We start from the raw sequence: 20,376 nt of genomic DNA on the forward strand, positions 1-20,376 counted from the left end.
CACTGTTAAACTAATAAACCACAATAACATTCAAAACCCCAAACTCCCGTGGTGCATTACAGCACAATGTCCATTGTTTACTGGTTAGCTAAAATCAGATTTCTCCAAAAATATTAGTCCTGTCAACTTTCCATTTTCGCAGCGTTCATCCTTCACCCAAAATACATAAGCATACCAAACAGCAAATGTCAGCTCTCCAGTGCGCACATGCATGCATGCACGCACACACACACGCCACTTGGCTATTATAATACAGATGTTAAAACTGCAAAGAAAACTTCAGTATTTTAATATGAAACTGGATACAGGAAAAATAAATTCAACTGATGCTTTTAACCAGCTCTGGTTATACCACATTCTAGAAAACTCAAAACTTTCAACTTTGTTGAAAAAGTATTGCTGCCAGTTTTCCTGCATGGCCACAAATAAAGTGTGAAAAATGTTTAACACCAACAGTATCAACACTCACTCAGCCACTTTATAAGCAGCAGATTAAGAACTGTGGAAACTCAGACTCTTGGCTTTTACTGCAATCAAACAGTAACTGAAAGAAAGTAGATCATAAACAATTTGACAAGGCAGGGACCAGAAGAGTTTAACAGTATGACAAACAAATGCAGAGGTTTGCAGTATTATACAATTTTGTTGATATATTTCAGTGTTGATGTACACCTTCCCTCAATGAGGTTCACCATTTCAACAATCCTCATCTATTAATTCCATTACAAAGCTACCCAATGAAGCTTGTTGGAATCAAACCAAAGTGGCAGAGAAGTCAGTATGCTGCATGAATTGTTAAATTTGTTCAGTCTACATTTTCCACTGGCATGTTTGAGCAGTTTTACACAACTCAAAAAGCAATGCATTTTATTAAAATGGTGTGCTCCTCTACATTTGTAAGCAAGTTCCAGCCCACCCCACAGTTGATATTAGATCCAAATGTGCAATGCTATGTGTTGTTGGTTAGCCCATTGTATTTTCTTTCCCTAATGTAGTCAACACATCTTCAACATCGCCTAATTACCACTGAATTTCAAATTACCTCAAATTCAGCAGATGCGTGGATGATGCACACTTTAATACGTTACCTCTTCCTGTAGCCACTCTGACAGCACATTGTGCTTACTGGGTAGCTGTGAATGGGTTATTGTGATTTTTGGTAAGTACAGTAATGTTCAGAATAATAGTAGCGCTATGTGACTAAAAAGATTAATCCAGGTTTTGAGTATATTTCTTATTGTTACATGGGAAACAAGGTACCAGTAGATCCAGTAGATTCTCACAAATCCAACAAGACCAAGCATTCATGATATGCACACTCTTAAGGCTATGAAATTGGGCTATTAGTAAAAAAAAAAGTAGAAAAGGGGGTGTTCACAATAATAGTGTGGCATTCAGTCAGTCAGTTCGTCAATTTTGTGGAACACAGGTGTGAATCAGGTGTCCCATATTTAAGGATGAAGCCAGCACCTGTTGAACATGCTTTTCTCTTTGAAAGCCTGAGGAAAATGGGACGTTCAAGACATTGTTCAGAACAGCATAGTTTGATTAAAAAGTTGATTGGAGAGGGGAAAACCTATACGCAGGTGCAAAAAATTATAGGCTGTTCATCTACAATGATCTCCAATGCTTTAAAATGGACAAAAAAAAAAACAGAGACACGTGAAAGAAAATGGAAAACCATCAAAATGGATAGAAGAATAAGCAGAATGGCAAAGGCTCACCCACTGATCAGCTCCAGGATGACCAAAGACAGTCTGGAGTTACCTGTAAGTGCTATGACAGTTAGAAGACGCCTGTGTGAAGCTAATTTATTTGCAAGAATCCCCCCGCAAAGTCCCTCTGTTAAATAAAAGACATGCAGAAGAGGTTACAATTTGCCAAAGAACACATCAACTGGCCTAAAGAGAAATGGAGGAATATTTTGTGGACTGATGAGAGTAAAATTGTTCTTTTAGGTCCAAGGGCCGCAGACAGTTTATGAGACTACCCCCAAACTCTGAATTCAAGCCACAGTTCACAGTGAAGACAGTGAAGCATGGTGGTGCAAGCATCATGATATGGGCATGTTTCTCCTACTATGGTGTTGGGCCTATATATCACATACCAGGTATCATGGATCAGTTTGGATATGTCAAAATACTTGAAGAGGTCATGTTGCCCTATGCTGAAGAGGACATGCCCTTGAAATGGGTGTTTCAACAAGACAATGACCCCAAGCACACTAGTAAATGAACAAAAATCTTGGTTCCAAACCAACAAAATTGATGCCTCGCAGATGTGAAGAAATCATGAAAAACTGTGGTTATACAAATAAATACTAGTTTTGTGATTCACAGGATTGCTAAAAAAGCAGTTTGAACATAACAGTTTTGAGTTTGTAGCGTCAACAGCAGATGCTACTATTATTGTGAACACCGCCTTTTCTATTTTTTTTATTTTTTTAACTAATAACCCAATTTCATAGACTTAAGAGTGTGCATATCATGAATGCTCGGTCTTGTTGGATTTGTGAGAATCTACTGAATCTACTGGTACCTTGTTTCCCATGTAACAATAAGAAATATACTCAAAACCTGGATTAATCTTTTTAGTCACATAGCACTACTATTATTCTAAACACTACTGTACATCTGCAGAATTGTCACTGAAACATGTACAGTCACTTGAGGAAGGAAGCAGATACAGCAGTCAGAACAATACGACAGCTTTAGAATGTGCCAGTCTCAAACTGTGGTTTAATATGAAACTGAAAACACGACTACGCCTAAATTTGAATTTGACAGATCATCTATGAGGATGAGCATTCTGTCTGATGGCTGAACTAGAAAACAAAAAAGCAACACAACCAGAATGTACCATTCAAAAAAAAAAACAAAAAAAATCAGACATGGCTTTACAAAAGACAAGTCTGAGGATTAATCGCTGTCATTGTCATCATTGTTGGAACCCTCGGGTTCGGAGGCATTGTCCGATTGACGTGGGGAGCCCTGGTTGTATGATCCTGCCTCAGAGCCTCTGTCTGATTCCCTGTCTGAAGCTGCAACAGGTGAACCACTTCGAGACTCATCATCTGATCCTGACCGACTCCTCTTGCTTTCGTTGTCTGACGGCTCAGAGTCGGATTGAGGCTGCACTCTCCTTTTCTTCACGGGACGGTCACTGCCTGAGTCATCCTCTGATGCTGCAGAGCGCCGGGGGCTTTCGGCCTCACTGCCTGAACGGTTTCTACCCGTGTCAGAGTCACTGTCAGATGCAATATGCTTCCTGTGGCCACCAGCATCAGATCCTGATCCACTGTCTCTCTGGATTCTATACAGAACAAAAGTGGAGAAATACATTTTCCACTCACTTTCAGCACTAGCTTCTGTTGGGGGGTGGACTTATTCTTTTACCTGTCCTCTGCTATTTTCAGGCCATCCTCATCTGATGATGACTCGGAAGATGAGATGATTGCCTTGGATTTGATCTTTCCTTTGAGAGAAGGTGGAAGACGCTCAGGCTGGGGCTGAAGGGACAAAATGCTTTCTGTCATTAATTATGTTGGAAAAAAAGATTAAAACCTTACAAAAGTAGTTTTTGAACAAAACCCGATAATGACCTTTACAAACTTTTTGCGTTCTTTGGGTTTACGCTGTTTCTTGGGCCGCGACATTCCTTCTTCATCACTGTCATCAACTCCTGCTGCTTTAGAGGGTCTGACATACAAAATATCATCCAGTAAGACCAGCTGCACACCAACATTTAAAATACACATTTATTTCACTGGAGCAGAATCACCTCTTCTTCTTCTTGTGCAACTTCTCTCCATCTTCAATTTCTTCTTGGTCGCTGCCACTACCAGATTTTCTCTTCTTCTTCTTCACTGGAAGATCTTCATCAGAGTCATCATTGACAAACCCATCCATATCGCCTCCTTTCTTGCGCTTGAAAGGGGGGAAAACACAGAAGTTAAAGAATAATTTTGTGTCTCTGACACTCAGTGCTCGTGTCAGTGCTAGCACTTACACGACCACCGCCTCCCTTCTTCTTGTCCTTAGACATTTCCCTTGATCCCTCTGCAAAGGTAAGCAAGTTCTTTGTCTTCTCCACAAACAAGGCTCTCTGCTCCAGTAGCTTTTTCTGCTCCTCTGCCTCTCGGTTTCGCTTTTCCTCCTAGTCAGTAATAGTAGGCCAACAAGTTAAAAGCAGTCAATTTGGGATCAGAATCCAAAAATCACACATTTCACAACAATAAAACCTAGTGAAGGTGAAATATTACCATCAATCATCGCTTTGGATGAAAGGTTTAATGTTGATGGAGTGGAGCACAACACATACCCGTTCTTTCAACAGCTGCTGACGCAGCAGGTCCCGCTCCTGTTCCTGTTTGGCTCGGAGCTCCTTCTCCTCCTCATCCTGCTTCCTGGCCCGTGCCACATGGTACTGAGCCTGACTCAGCAAGTCAGAGCACTGCCTACAAGTCAAATCCCACAAAACCAGTGAGATTACAACTCATGCCAACATAGAAAAGATCCTAATTAACAGACTATGTTCACAACAGCAGCTTTTAAATTTCACTATCTCATACCAATTCCACAGAAATATGAACACTCATTATTACAATGTTTATGATGGGCAGAGGAGGTACTGCTGGCCCACCACCACCAGATGGCGCCCTGCTTGAAGTGCGGGCTTCAACCAAGCAACCGGGAGTGACACCTGTCACCCGTCATCAGCACCAGCTGTCACTCATCCACATCACATCACCACCACCATAAAGGCCGGACTGCAACTCCACCTCCCGGCCGAGAAATCAGCTACCTTGGAGGTAATTTCTCTGCTGACTTAAAACTGTGTCTTAGTCTGAACTCTTTTAAAGCCGTTTTCCTGTGGTGTTTCCTTATCTGCTGGATTGGCGTTTGGTGTGATCAGCGACGGCTTCGCTTCACACTCCAACCAGATAAGTGGTTAGACAGGAGCTGCATGAGTGTGTGATTGGAGGTGCTCCCTCCCATAAGAACACAGATGGTGGGATTACTGAGTGTGCGAACTCACACTCATCAAAACTGTTTCTGTTCTCTGCCAGCAGTACCAGGTCTGACAGCTGGAGACGGTGGCCACCTGAGGCTCCAGGACTTGGCGGCTCCGGTGTTCTTCAGATCCGTTGGTGGTGAGGGCCATGTGGGATCCGGCTCGGTTCAGGACGGACGTCTCCTATCCTCAAGCCTGCCCACATGTCACGCAACATTTAATTGTCTGTGGTACCAAAACTGTATTTGTCTGTATTCCGTTGTGCACTTCACAACATTAAATTGTTACTGTTTGGCTTATCCATTGTCCGTTCATTTAACGCCCCCTGTTGTGGGTCCGTGTTCCTACACCTTCACAACACCACCATCAAATTCAGGATATTTGCTTAGTCACAATTTTGATCATAACAGCAGCAGTGATTCATCAGCAGGCGAGAGGAGCATGGGGAGGGGCACAAATTAAAAGACTGGTTTTTGCATTTTAAGAATCTATTTAATTTAAGGTAATTCGACAGACTATCAGATTCTTTCCTTAAACCACCCCAACAGGATGTTACTTGTCATTTGAGATATGAGAATGAACCAATGTGTCCTAACACCCCAGAGACATAAATCTGTTCTAGAAACCATTTGGTGGGAAAACTTCTCTTCCCTGAAGAGTAAACAATTATAACCGTTACGTTAAAATCCCACACAAAGTACACCTGCAGTAGCATGAGGGACCAGCTGCTTTCAGAGGACAATACTAACCTGGCCTCAGAAGCAGCAAGAGCAAGGTCAAACCTCATTTTGTCTCCAAACTTGCTTAGGTAGTTGAAATACCTGAATACAAAGAGATAAACCTTGAATTAAACACAAGACAGCCAGAGGGTTATCTTATTCCTGCTGATTATGTGCTCTGTTATTCCATTTGTAATATCACAGTTACCTCCATTAGCTTAACATGAAAACATGCACTTAACCAAAGATGAATCATTTCAGAATTTATTGCAGATTGGTAGCCATTAATACAGCAATACTCTCCATTTTATTATTCACATCATCCAATGTGGGAGGCCAAAATGTTAATAATAGTGCCACAGGCACTGTAACTCACCTGTGTGATACAAGAGACAGGGCTGTGAAATGAAAATTGTGAAATTTGAGGAAAATTTGCAGGGGGTCGAGTCGAGGTTTAGAGCCTGCGATGCCCCAGAAAACAAATTAATTTTGTATCTAATGATACATTTTCATCATCTCCTGGGTGAAAAAAAAAATCTCAAAAGAAGTGCATATTAAAATGACCCTAGACTCAATTTTTCATTTAAACTGTCAATGATAATGTTGAAATAACAGAATATGACGTGGAAGTTGGACATGGAATGATTTTCCTTTTAATTGTAAACCAAATTATACATTAACTCAGAACAATTAAACTACATGAAATTCAAGAAGACTGAAAAGACTGTTACAGCATTTCAAAAACCACAGCTAAAGCTTGGAGAATATTTTGAAAATCAGGGTAAAATATCAATAACACACCTTATAGTATAAAGTCACACTTTCTTGTGTAAATTCCTGTAATCCACAGTGTCTTTTTTCCCAAGAAAAAAGTCAACATTAATATAAACTAATTTACATTCTTGTGTAAATTCATGTAAATCCATTCACAGCCACAATGTCTGTTCTCCAATAAAAGAAAGTCTTGATTAATAATAAAAAAGTCACAAATCCAGTTTGAACAGCACAATGTTTATTTTCCAGGGAGAGAAAAATTCTTAGTGTTTCCTGATATCACAGTTCACTTTTCCCGTTTATCTTTCAGGTGTGTTCATGAAGCCAGTGGCAATTCCACAGATTCTTGTCCTTGTCAAACTCTTTCAAGCCGTCTTTCTCACCATCTTCGCTCTGTCCAACGTGGGTCTGTGACACAGACAGGCTGCACAATTCTTTTTTTTTTTAATTTGAGAGCTCTAAAAGTTGCGATGTCTACATGCTACATTTAACTTAAGCGTCTTACAGGAGCCACACAGCGTCGCCGCAGCAACCAAACAGTCCCGCTTTATGGCAACTGTCATAACAGCTACGCTTTGAGTGGCATTTCTCCTCCGCGAAGTTCCGCGGATCCAAGGACACAGATTTGTATCTGTAACACACAGATCAGTGTCCGCGGACTTATAAAACTTGTACGATGTCACAAAAAAGAAACGCGTTGCGATAGGCATTTTAAAAAGTCAGTGATGACAATTACAGAGTACAACACTAACACCCCCCCCTCCTCCCCATGATGAAATCCACGGAATTCCTCAGATCCGCGGAGTTTTCACAGCCCTGAAGAGACCACAGTTTCAGCTAGAAAAGCAGGCATAGCCAAACTCCAAAGGTCATAACAAGGTCAAAATCAAAATAGAGCCACGAGCAGTGATTCACAGGATCCAAGCACCGTTCGAAAAAACATAATCACATAAAATAATAAAAAAAAAAATAAAAAAATAAAAATGGCCAACAAGTTAACAACGTGCAAATGGGCATGGCCTATCCAGATAGATTCGCAAAATCATCAGATTTTGCTTTTGGGCTTACTGATTCCTACCCATGTACCAAATTTCAGCTCAGTTGCTTCATAAATAGCTGACAAATGGCTATATATGAAATTCTCAAGATGGCAGCCATGGTGGCCATATTTGAAATCTGAATGGAACACCTCAAACAAACTTTGATGTCCTTACGGGTAGGACATACCAAATATCGGTCCTTTGATCCAGGTGAGCTAAAATGTGTTATTAACTCTCCTTACCTGTGAGCCAGTTCAAGTTCTTTGACAGCACTAAGCACAGCCTTCAGGTTGCTCTTCTCATCTTTCAGGACAAGCGTGGCAAGTCTCTGCAGCACCAGGGCCACATTGAACATGAGCACGGTGTCACTGGGTGCCACATGACGTGCCTTATTGTTAAACGACAGAAAAACAAAATGAAATTCTTCATTCTATGTTAAAAAAATAAAGATTTTTTTCTTTTCTTTTTGGGACTCTACCTTCAGCAGCATTTGTTTGCACTCTTGGAGTTTGCCACATTTGAATAGTGCTCTTGCAAGATAGAGCAGCACCTCAGTGTTCTGATATTTGTAAAACTTTTTCAGGCAGTTCTCATACTGTGGAAAACAATGAAGCAGTCAACTGCAGAGAAACCAAACATGAACTGAAACATATTTAACGAGAGACAAATGGATGATGACCTTTTGTCCCACCAAGGTTAGGGCACCCTGGAATATTCACTTTAAAAAAAATGCAACATTTCAAAGCAACATACGAGTATATCTAACTTGTCCACAATTTATACACATTTCAAAAAGAAAGTCTCTCAAAGAATTCTTGATTTATGGTTGCTGAAATGGAACACAAATGAGCATACAGTAGTGTTCAGAATAGAACAGAATGAATGAAATGAATAGAAAAGAATGAATGTAAATGATGAGTGTAAGAATGAGTGTAAATGATGGTGAGGTAAAGGAGATAACATACAGATACAGTAGTGTTAAGAATAATAGTAGTGCTATGTGACTAAAAAGATTAATCCAGGTTTTGAGTATATTTTTTATTGTTACATGGGAAACATGGTACTAGTACATTCAGTAGATTCTCACAAATCCAACAAGACCAAGCATTCGTGATATGCACACTCTTAAGGCTATGATATTGGGATATTAGTAAAAAAAAAAAGTAGAAAAGGGGGTGTTCACAATAATAGTAGCATCACTAAACTAGTATTTAGTTGTATAACCACAGTTTTTCATGATTTCTTCACATCTGCGAGGCATTCATTTTGTTGGTTTGGAACCAAGATTTTGCTTGTTTACTAGTGTGCTTGGGGTCATTGTCTTGTTGAAACACCCATTTCAAGGGCATGTCCTCTTCAGCATAAGGCAACATGACCTCTTCAAGTATTTTGACATATCCAAACTGATCCATAATACCTGGTATGTGATATATAGGCCCAACACCATAGTAGGAGAAACATGCCCATATCATGATGCTTGCATTGCCATGCTTCACTGTCTTCACTGTGAACTGTGGCTTGAATTCAGAGTTTGGGGGTCATCTCACAAACTGTCTGTGGCCCTTGGACCCAAAAAAAACCAAAACAGTTTTACTCTTATCAGTCCACAAAATATTCCTCCATTTCTCTTTAGGCCAGTTGATGTGTTCTTTGGCAAATTGTAATAATTGCAAATAAATTAGCTTCACATCGGCTTCTTCTAACTGTCACAGCACTTACAGGTAACTCCAGACTGTCTTTGATCATCCTGGAGCTGATCAATGGGTGAGCCTTTGCCATTCTGGTTATTCTTCTATCCATTTTGATGGTTTTTTTCTGTTTTCTTCCACGCATCTGTTTTTTTGTCCATTTTAAAGCATTGGAGATCATTGTAGATGAACAGCCTATACTTTTTTTGCACCTGCGTATAACTTTTCCCCTCTCCAATCACCTTTTTAATCAAACTACGCTGTTCTTCTGAACAATGTCTTGAACATCCCATTTTCCTCAGGCTTTCAAAGAGAAAAGCATGTTCAACAGGTGCTGGCTTCATCCTTAAATAGGGGACACCTGATTCACACCTGTTTGTTCCAAGTGACGAACTCACTGACTGAATGCCACACTACTATTATTGTGAACACCCCCTTCTCTACTCTTTTTTTTTTTTTTTTTTTTTTTTACTAATGGCCCAATTTCATAGCCTTAAGAGTGTGCATATCATGAATGCTTGGTCTTGTTGGATTTGGGAGAATCTACTGAATCTACTGGTACCTTGTTTCCCATGTAACAATAAGAAATATACTCAAAACCTGGATTAATCTTTTTAGTCACATAGCACTACTATTATTCTTAACACTACTGTATCTGTATGTTATCTCCTTTACCTCACCATCATTTACACTCATTCTTAATATAATGTGTCCATCGAAGCATTCTTAATTAATGGCAGTTAGAAAACTACAACATCCTTATTAACATGCAAGTATATGCTCAATAAACAAATCAGCCCATTCGCTCCCCAGGGGATACCTACTGTGTGAGGATCAAGTGCCACCGTGTGGTGGTGTTGAGTGTGATGGCTAAATGAGGCAGCGGGCTTCATAAAGTATTTGGCATTTTTCTGAGCCCACAAAATGGTGTTCATAAAAGTAATGTGCATACACAATGATGTGCTTCATGTCATGTTCACTCACACATGCAAGCATGACAATATAATATACACACAGTGTCAAGGCATAATTCAGCAAAGCTGAGGGCATTACCATTTGGACAGCGCTGATGTACTGCTTCTGTTCCACATAGATGTGAGCCAGATTGAGCCACACATCACTGATGTCTGCTGTAGCTTCCCTCACCTGTGCAAAGACATCACGAGCTTCTCTGAAGTAGCCCTTATGGGCCAAGACAGCACCTGGACAAAAATACATTTTTAGAGACATCACGAGAGGACAAAGAAAAAAAAAAAAACAACAAAAAAAAACATGAAAGCTGTACACACCAATGCCATTGGCAGCAAAAGATTCTTTGCATCATTACGCAGAACTTGTTTGTATATCGCCAAGGCTCGATCCTGGTGTCTCTTTTCCTGGTAAGACAAAACCATTTGCTTCAAATGAGGAACTATCACTTTCTACCTTACATCACCTGTATCTGGAAATACCATTAAACTATGCTTCCCCCCCAAAAATTAAATTGCCACATTTTTCGCTGTGCTCTTTTCCACGTCTATGAGGTTCATATAGGAGTCTGTACCTTTTCTCGGTCTCTGGTTGGCTGGTGGAGAGTCTGCAGCCATACGTTTCCCAGAGCCAGCATGGAGTAGGTGTCATTTTGAGTGGATGGCTGCTTCAGAATACGCTCAAATTTCTTCTGACCTGGTCCCCATTCTTGTTTGGCCAAATGAAGGTTTCCAATAAGGGACCAGGCATCTGGGTGATCCTGCACACAAAACAGCCAAGTGCAGATCAGATTATATTGACCACAACATGACCACTATTACTTAAGGGACCTTGACACTTGCATGAATTTGATCTCCTAATGCCACGCAATTCATCATGCAATGCCTCAGGCGTTGACCTCCTGGACTCCATGTATAAAATATTCATTTTGTATCCTGTAGCTGATGACAGATTTGCTGTCAGAACTTGGCTGATGAAACCATTTCTCTGTACAGCAGCAGGTTTCTCGTGTGCGCTGTGCAGTGGAGAAGGCATTTGGAATCTTGTCTCAAAGGTAATTTACTTATATATTGTAATGGATTGGTAAAACAGTTGGATTTTCGTTCCTTCTTATCAGTTAGATAATGTATCTGTAAAGTTTTGTTTATTACAGATGTAACATCTCGCCATAACCGTTCAGATGTGCTGCACGCATTGACATGCAGTGTTTTTGAATAGGTTGCACAATGTTCACGACTAGTTCACTAAATTAATGCATGCCATAAGTTTTGAACATGTCTAATTTTTTTTTTTTTTTTTTTTTTTTTGCACACAACCATTTATGACGAGTTCACTCACTGGCAAGCAAGATTGTGTGCCAGTGTGGGGATCAAATTCATGCAAGTGTCAAGGCGCCTTTACAGTGCATCCAGAAAGTATTCATAGTGCTTTACTTTTTTCATATGTTTTTATGTTGCAGCCTTGTTCCAAAATGGGGTAAATTAATTTACCCCATAATAGCAAAATGAAACAAAGTTTTTGTGAAATTTTTGCAAATTTATTAAAAATAAATAACTAAGAATCACACACACACAATTCCAATGAAGTTGGGACATTGTGCAAAATGTAAATAAAAACAGAATACAATCATTTGCAAATCCTCTTCAACCCATATTCATCTGAATACACCACAAAGAAAAAATATTTAATGTTCAAACTGATAAACTTTTTTTGTGCAAATATTTGCTCATTTTGAAATGGATGCATGCAACATGTTTCAAAAAAGCTAGAACAGGGGCAACAAGCAACAGATGGGGCAAGGATCACCACTTTGTGAACAACTGTGTGAAAAAAAATAGTCCAACAGTTTAAGAACAATGTTTTTCAACGTTCAATTGCAAGGAATTTAGGGATTCCATCATCTGCAGTCCATAATGTAATCAGAAGATTCAGAGAATCTGAAGAACTTTCTACACGTAAGCGATATGGCCGAAAACCAACATTGAATGCCCGTGACCTTCGATCCCTCAGGCAACACTGCATTAAAAAATGACATCACTGCGTAAAGGATCTTACCGGGTGGGATCAGGAACACTTCAGAAAACTATTGTCAGTTAACACAGTTTGTTACTACATTGACAAGTGCAAGTTAAGACTCTACCATGCAAAGCAAAAGCCGTACATCAACAACATCTAGAAACGCCGCCGCCTTCTGTAGGGCCAAGCTCATTTGAAATGGACAGACGCAAAGTGGAAAAGTGTGTTGTGGTCTGATGTTTCCACATTTCAAATTGTTTTTGGAAATCATGGACGTCATGTCCTCTGGACAAAAGAGGAAAAAGACCATCCAGATTGTTACCAGCGCAAAGCTCAAAAGCCAGCATCTGTGATGGTATGGGGTTGTGTTAGTGCCCATGGTAAGGGCAACTTACACATCTGTGATGGCACCATTAAATGCTGAAAGGTAGATCCAGGTTTTGGAGCAACACATGCTGCCATCCAAGCAAGGTCTTTTTCAGGGACATCCCTGCTTATTTCAGCCAGACAATGCCAAGCCACATTCTGCACATGTTATAACAGCGTGGCTTCGTAGCAAAAGAGTGGAGGTACTAGACTGGTCTGCCTGCAGTCCAGACCTGTCGCCCATTGAAAATGTGTGGCGCATTATGAAGCGTAAAATACGACAACGGAGACCCCGAACTGTTGAACAACTGAAGTCGTACATCAAGCAAGAGTGGGAAAGAATTCCACCTACAAAGCTTCAACAATTAGTGTCCTCAGTTTCCAAACACTTATTGAGTGTTGTTAGAAGGAAAGGTGATGTAACACAGTGGTAAACATACCAGTGTCCCAGCTTTTTTGAAACGTGTTGCAGGCATCCATTTCAAAATGAGCAAATATTTGCACAAAAACAATAGAGTTTATCAGTTTGAACATTAAATATCTTGTCTTTGTCGTGTATTCAATTGAATATAGGTTGAAGAGGATTTGAAAATCATTGTATTCTGTTTTTATTTACACAATGTCCCAACTTCATTGGAATTGGGGTTTTGTGTGTATATATAAATATATATATATACACACACACACACACACACACAAGAATTCACAGCCTTTGCACAATACTTTATTGAAGCATCTTTGACAGCAATTACAGCCTCAAGTCTTTTGAATATGATGCCATAAGCTTGGTGCACCTATCTTTATGCAGTTTTGCCCATTCCTCTTTGCATCACCTCTCAAACTCCATCAGGTTGGACAGGAAGTGTCGGTGCACAGCCATTTTCAGATCTCTCCAGACGTGTTCAATCGGATTCAGGGCTGGGCTCTGGCTGGGCCACTCAAGGACATTCACAGAGTTGTCCTGAAGCCACTCCATTGATATCTTGGCTGTGTGGTTTGGGTCATTGTCTTGCTGAAAGATGGACCGTTGCCCCAGTCTGAGGTCAAGAGCGCTCTGGAGCAGGTTTTTAATCCAGGATGTCTCTGTACATTGCTGTATTCATCTTTCCCCCAATCCTGACTAGTCTCCCAGTTCCTGCCACTGAAAAACATCCGCACAGCATGATGCTGCCACCACCATGCTTCAATATAGGGATGGTGCCTGGTTTCCTCCAAACATGATGCCTGGCATTCATGCCAAAGAGTTCAATCTTTGGCTCATCAAACCAGAGAATTTTGATTCTCGTGGTCTGAGAGTCCTTCAGGTGCCTCTTGGCAAACTCCAAGTGAGCTGACGTGCCTTTTACTAAGTAGTGGCTTCCGTCTGGCCACTCTACCATACAGGCCTGATTGGAGGATTGCTGCAGAGATGGTTGTCCTACTGGAAGGTTCTCCTCTCTTCAAAGAGGAATGCTGGAGCTCTGACAGAGTGACCATCAGGTTCTTGGTCACCTCCCTGAAGGCCCTTCTCCCCAGTCGCTCAGTTCAGATGGGCGGCCAGCTCTAAGAAGAGTCCTGGTGGATCCAAACTTCTTCCATTTATGGAAGATGGAGGCTACTGTGCTCATTGGGACCTTCAAAACAGCAGAAATGTTTCTGTCCCCTTTCCCCAGATTTGTACTTCGAGACAATCCTGTCTCAGAGGTCTATAGACAATTCCTTTGACTTCATACTTCGTTTGTGATCTGACATGCACTGTCAACTGTGTCAAGTGTCAACCTTTCCAAATCATGTCCAGTCAACTGAATTTACCCCAGGAGGACTCCAATTAAGCTGTAGAAACATCCCAAGAATTATCAGTGGAAACATGATGCATTTGAGCTCAGTGGCTGCCCACAGCTCTTAGTGGTTGGATTGTGTCTAACTGTAATTAGGATGGTTAAATTCAGAGGACAAATGTCATTGCATGTATGTATCTACAATGAAAAAAGGTCCTTCTTCTTGTTCATTAAAATTGAAGTAAAACTTCAAAACTTTTAGCCATGACTGAATTCAATCTGGAAGCACCAACACAAGATTGAGTGCTTGGCTGAGACAACCAAGCCAGTAGGAATGTCTGGTCTTGGAGAAAAAGATTTTGCATCACTGCAGTCCATGGTTACATCATAAAATTTAATGACTCAATTTCTCAACTGACAGTGAAATATCAAGTTTTGATGGCCATATTAACTCAAAGCCAAAAACTGACCCTGGGCCTCCAGGCAACTGTTAGTGTCTACTTTCGATTATTAGAGCCCGACTACGACCGTCTTGTTAAAGCCCAGCACACACTGCAAGATTTCAGCAGTCACAGGGGTCGAAATACATTTCTTAACCTACTTGCACTGGTGCTAGTAACAAAAAAATTACTTGCACCAAAAAAAGTTACTTGCACAACCAAAAGTCAGTCTTAAATCAACCTTAAAACTCCTCCTCTGGTGTGTCTTAATTCCTCTCTGGGGGAGAGTTTGCGCTGCTGCTGTCTCCACAGTTTTTTTTTTTTCACGTGTGCGCGCGCGAACGAATCGTCCGTGAAGATTATTTTATTTAATAACTACACAGATGTATAATAAAACAAATGATGACTGGTTTATAACACAATTATGACAGAGTTTCAGGGGAGAGAGAGCGAGGAACTATGGAGCCCTGGAAATGTCATCAGAAAATGGTTTGCATGTGGAATGTGCGCACGTTTTATTATATCGTGTGCACGTTTTATTATATTGTGCGCTAGTTTTATTATATTGCGCGCACGTTTAAAGCATCGTTTGAGTAAAACAAGGGCACGATCTACTTAAATGTGGCCACAATTTGTAAAATGTGCACTCAATATTGTCTTGACACATAAATGCTGACTATTAGCCAACAAACCAGGAGACAGTGTAATACATTTGCCATTAGAAATGGATCTGGTCAAGGTATATCATCATGGTTTGGGTGCACAAGGACATACAGAGAACTCCAACTGCCCAGCATGGGATCATCTGGCGTTTAAGCACATTAAAAAGGATGCTGAGGTTGAAGCGTCTCCCCGCCGTGAAGATGACAATTTCGGTCATATTATGAAGTTCATTTTGAACGAAAGGAAAACGTGCACACGTTTTATTAATTCGAGGGCTCAATTAAAGGAAAACGTGTGCAAATTATCATGGCCAGGAAAACGTGCGCACGTTTTATTAATTTGAGAGCACGTTTTATTAATTCATGTGCTCAATTAAAGGAAAACGTGCGCACAAATTATCATGGCCTGAAAAAAAAAAAAAAAAAAAAAAAAAAAAAAATCACTTTAAGTGACCTCTCCCGGGTTCCTTAAAGGAACCGCAGTGGCAGCCACTTTTTTTCTTCATGTGCGCATGTGAACTAATCATGTGTGAAGATAATTTTATTAACTACACAGATGTATAATAAAACAAATGGTGACTGGTTTATAACACAATGATGACAGAGTTTGAGGGGGAGAGAGAGAGGGAACTGCAGCCAGCCAGTTTTTTCTTTTCTTTGTTTACATGTGCGTGTGCAAACACAACAAATGGAGCACAGCAACTCGCTCCGTGTGTCTGAGTCATAAAACGCAGGGAAGTCGAAGACAACACACTGGAAATTGTTTTTTTTCCGTATTTATTCCTTTACTGGTTCATTCTACTGGTGCTTATAGTTAATAAAACTTGGATCAAGTTATCTGCACCAGTGCAAGTGCAGTATAAAATTATGTGCACCGCTCGAATAATACATGCACAAATTAGCATATGCACGTACTATTTCAAGCCCTGAGTCATGTAAGTTCAGCCCGACTACATGGATGGATGGACTTTAGTTGGACTGAGCCATTTCAAGCTGCATTTTTAAATTTGAAATATCTGATATTTTTCTGAGACCACCTTTGGTCTCAAGAGTGGAACAACAGCTGTCCTCGAACCTGTCACACAGTGCGACATGAGGCCACTATTTTCAGAGCCATGACTAAGGAATGTCATGTTTCTTTCACAACGCCATTCTTTCGTCTGGGTCATCTGAAAAATCACACAGTGTATAGTGGGATAAGTTAGTACTATACTTCAACATCTGTTAAAAGTACCTGGTTAATCTGCAGTGCTTCCTTAAACCAGTCAGAAGCTTCATAGAAGTTTCCTTTGTCTCGTGCCATCGCTCCCAGACGCAAATAGCCTGTATGACAAGAATACACAAGAAGTGCTTCAACTGCCTAGTGTTCAGCTATGTTTAATAAAATACTTCAACCTCACAAACATACAAATCTATACACACGTCCCTAGAGTCTAACTAACATTGAAACAAAAAACATCATTTAGATTTATAACAACCTGTGCTTTGATACAACACATAGCAATAACCACACGTTAAATTTAACGGCATGTGTGTCAGAGTGCACCAAAGCATAAAAGCAAACGGTTTTACTTTCCTACTAACAGTGTTGCAAGTGATGCATCTGTGTGGACCCACCAATTAATTTAGGAATTTGCATGCGAGGTCCCTTTTAACGGCAGCACAGTGGCTTAGTGGTTAGCACTGTTGCCTCACAGCAAAAAAGGTCATGAGAACACATCCCACCTGTGGCCTTTCTGTGTGGAGTGTTCATGTTCTCCCCATGTCTGTGTGGGTTCCCTCTGGGTGCTCTGGCTTCCTCCCACATCCAAAGATGTGCAGATTAGGTGAATTTGAGACTTTAAATTGTTCATAGACGTGTGAATAAGTTTGTCTGTCTTTATGTGGCCCTGTAACAGACTGTCTTGTTCAGGGTGTACTCTGCCTCATGCCCTACGACTGCTAAGATGGACTCCAGGGCCCCCATGACCCTTAACTGGAGTTAAGTGGGTACAGAAAATGGATGGATGGTCCCTTTTAAAGCTGAAACAACAGCACCTTACAAACCTTCATGGTGGTCAGTGGACAAATGTCACACATAGCATTTTGTGGTACTTCGTCCTGCTGCACATGTGCTTTGTGTGCGAAGTTGTTGCATCACCAAGAAAACCTTGTAATTCTCAAAAGACACCCCCAATTACCAACATGCAAGAACTTTGCATATTTATGTCTTAAAGGTAATGACAGATATTGATTAGTTGATTTTACGCTCAATTAGGTGACTTTATATTGCCCCTTTGGGAGCAAGTATTCAATTTTAAGGCAAGCATTTTGTGCCACGTGGAGAGCAATGCGTGGTCAGTCAGGCCCAAATACATTGGCACACTCCTTTACAAACTACAGACTGTCAACATAGGTCTCATTGTCTTGCATGGTGGTGGAACATTACACACACACACACACACACACACACACACACACACACACACACACACACACACACACACACACACACACACACACACACACACACACACACACACAGAGAGCATGTGTATGTGTTCAAGGTATGAACATATGCACTGCTGAACACACTTACAGTCTACATAGTTAGGATGCTCCCTCAGGATGTTTTTGTAGAGCTTCTCCGCTTCATGAAATTCGCACATCGCCTCATATAAGCGGGCCAGATTATAGGAAGTGGTGACAGAAATGGCATTGTAGTAATGCTCATCGTGTTCTCCCTCAGCCTTAGCCCGGTCCAGAGAAGCAAGAAAGTATTTCTGTGTATAAGACATGAGCCAACAATGATACTGCATCACTGGTTGTTGCACATTGTCAGTTGTTTTCATGATTACACACATACACATACATATATATACACATACATACACATAATATATATATATATACACACACATATATACACTCAACAAAAATATAAACGCAACACTTTTGGTTTTGCTCCCATTTTGTATGAGATGAACTCAAAGATCTAAAACTTTTTCCACATACACAATATCACCATTTCCCTCAAATATTGTTCACAAACCAGTCTAAATCTGTGATAGTGAGCACTTCTCCTTTGCTGAGATAATCCATCCCACCTCAAAGGTGTGCCATATCAAGATGCTGATTAGACACCATGATTAGTGCACAGGTGTGCCTTAGACTGCCCACATTAAAAGGCCACTCTGAAAGGTGCAGTTTTATCACACAGCACAATGCCACAGATGTCGCAAGATTTGAGGGAGCGTGCAATTGGCATGCTGACAGCAGGAATGTCAACCAGAGCTGTTGCTCGTGTATTGAATGTTCATTTCTCTACCATAAGCCATCTCCAAAAGCGTTTCAGAGAATTTGGCAGTACATCCAACCAGCCTCACAACCGCAGACCACGTGTAACCACACCAGCCCAGGACCTCCACATCCAGCATGTTCACCTCCAAGATCGCCTGAGACCAGCCACTCGGACAGCTGCTGAAACAATCGGTTTGCATAACCAAAGAATTTCTGCACAAACTGTCAGAAACCGTCTCAGGGAAGCTCATCTGCATGCTCATCATCCTCATTGGGGTCTCGACCTGACTCCAGTTCGTCGTCGCAACTTCGCACAGCTATTGAAGAGGAGTGGACCAACATTCCACAGGCCACAATTGACAACCTGATCAACTCTATGCGAAGGAGATGTGTTGCACTGCATGAGGCAAATGGTGGTCACACCAGATACTGACTGGTATCCCCCCCCCAATAAAACAAAACTGCACCTTTCAGAGTGGCCTTTTATTGTGGACAGTCTAAGGCACACCTGTGCACTAATCATGGTGTCTAATCAGCATCTTGATATGGCACACCTGTGAGGTGGGATGGATTATCTCAGCAAAGGAGAAGTGCTCACTATCACAGATTTAGACTGGTTTGTGAACAATATTTGAGGGAAATGGTGATACTGTGTATGTGGAAAAAGTTTTAGATCTTTGAGTTCATCTCATACAAAATGGAAGCAAAACCAAAAGTGTTGCGTTTATATTTTTGTTGAGTATGTATATATATATATATATATATATATATATATATATATGCGTGAACTTTTTCACACTTGTTGATTGCATCATTTTCTGGTAAGCAGCCTTTGTGTGAGGACGTGTAGTGCGCTCGGCGGATTTTCATTTCAAGAAAAAAGACGTAACTACTGGAGCAGCGCTACTGCATCAAATTTTGCCAGAAACTGGGCGACAGCCAGGTGGAAACCATTCAGATTATTCAGACGGCTTTCGGTGACGATCCTACGGGCATCACACAGATTAAGGAGCGGTACAACCGGTTTAAAGACGTCCACACAACGGTGGAGAGCGAGCCACGCTCCGGTCGGCCATCAACATGCTGAAATGACCAGATCATTCCAAAGTGAACGCTGTGGTGATGCGGGGCCGTCGTGTGACTGTCCGAGAAATTGCGGAAGAGGTGGACATCAGCACTTTTTCGGTACATTCCACTGTGACAGAAGATTTGGCCATGAAAGAGTGGCTGTGAAATTCATGCTGCTGCTGACAGCAGAGCAAAAGCGCCTTCGTGTTGAATTCTCACAGGACATGCTGTGACATGCCCACCTCTTCCACAATTTCTCGGATAGTCACATGACTGAAAAGTCAGTGAAAGCCGTCTGAATCATCCGAATGGTTTCCACCTGGCTGTCGCCCAGTTTCTGGCAAAATCTGATGCAGCGCTGCTCCAGTCGTTCCGTCTTTTTCCTTGAAATGAAAATCCGTCGAGCGCACTACACATGTCCTCACACAAAGGCTGCTTACCAGAAAATGATGCAATCGACAGGTGTGAAATAGTTCACGCATGCGCACAAAGGTTCAAGGTTTGCTCATGCAAGTACACGTAATTCAAATCCATCAGGTTTTTGCAAAAAATAAAAAGGTCCGATACTTTTTTAATATATATACT

The 20,376-nt window shown here is 41.0% G+C and overlaps 1 protein-coding gene across 1 annotated transcript in view; it reads right to left on the reverse strand.

Moving 5' to 3' along the window:
• Positions 1–2,859: 2,859 nt before the first annotated feature.
• The window catches only part of ctr9 (CTR9 homolog, Paf1/RNA polymerase II complex component), a 31,197-nt gene continuing 13,680 nt past the window's right edge, over positions 2,860–20,376 (reverse strand). Inside the window, 15 exon segments of the mRNA XM_034190808.1 lie at positions 2,860–3,312; positions 3,396–3,508; positions 3,602–3,698; positions 3,781–3,926; positions 4,009–4,155; positions 4,321–4,456; positions 5,763–5,834; positions 7,789–7,934; positions 8,025–8,141; positions 10,288–10,436; positions 10,524–10,541; positions 10,544–10,610; positions 10,778–10,963; positions 16,679–16,767; positions 18,023–18,206. Coding sequence (XP_034046699.1) covers positions 2,919–3,312; positions 3,396–3,508; positions 3,602–3,698; positions 3,781–3,926; positions 4,009–4,155; positions 4,321–4,456; positions 5,763–5,834; positions 7,789–7,934; positions 8,025–8,141; positions 10,288–10,436; positions 10,524–10,541; positions 10,544–10,610; positions 10,778–10,963; positions 16,679–16,767; positions 18,023–18,206 — 2,061 coding nt within the window. The 3' untranslated portion in view covers positions 2,860–2,918.

Source organism: Thalassophryne amazonica, chromosome 2 (assembly GCF_902500255.1).
Source record: "Thalassophryne amazonica chromosome 2, fThaAma1.1, whole genome shotgun sequence".
NCBI lineage: Eukaryota > Metazoa > Chordata > Actinopteri > Batrachoidiformes > Batrachoididae > Thalassophryne > Thalassophryne amazonica.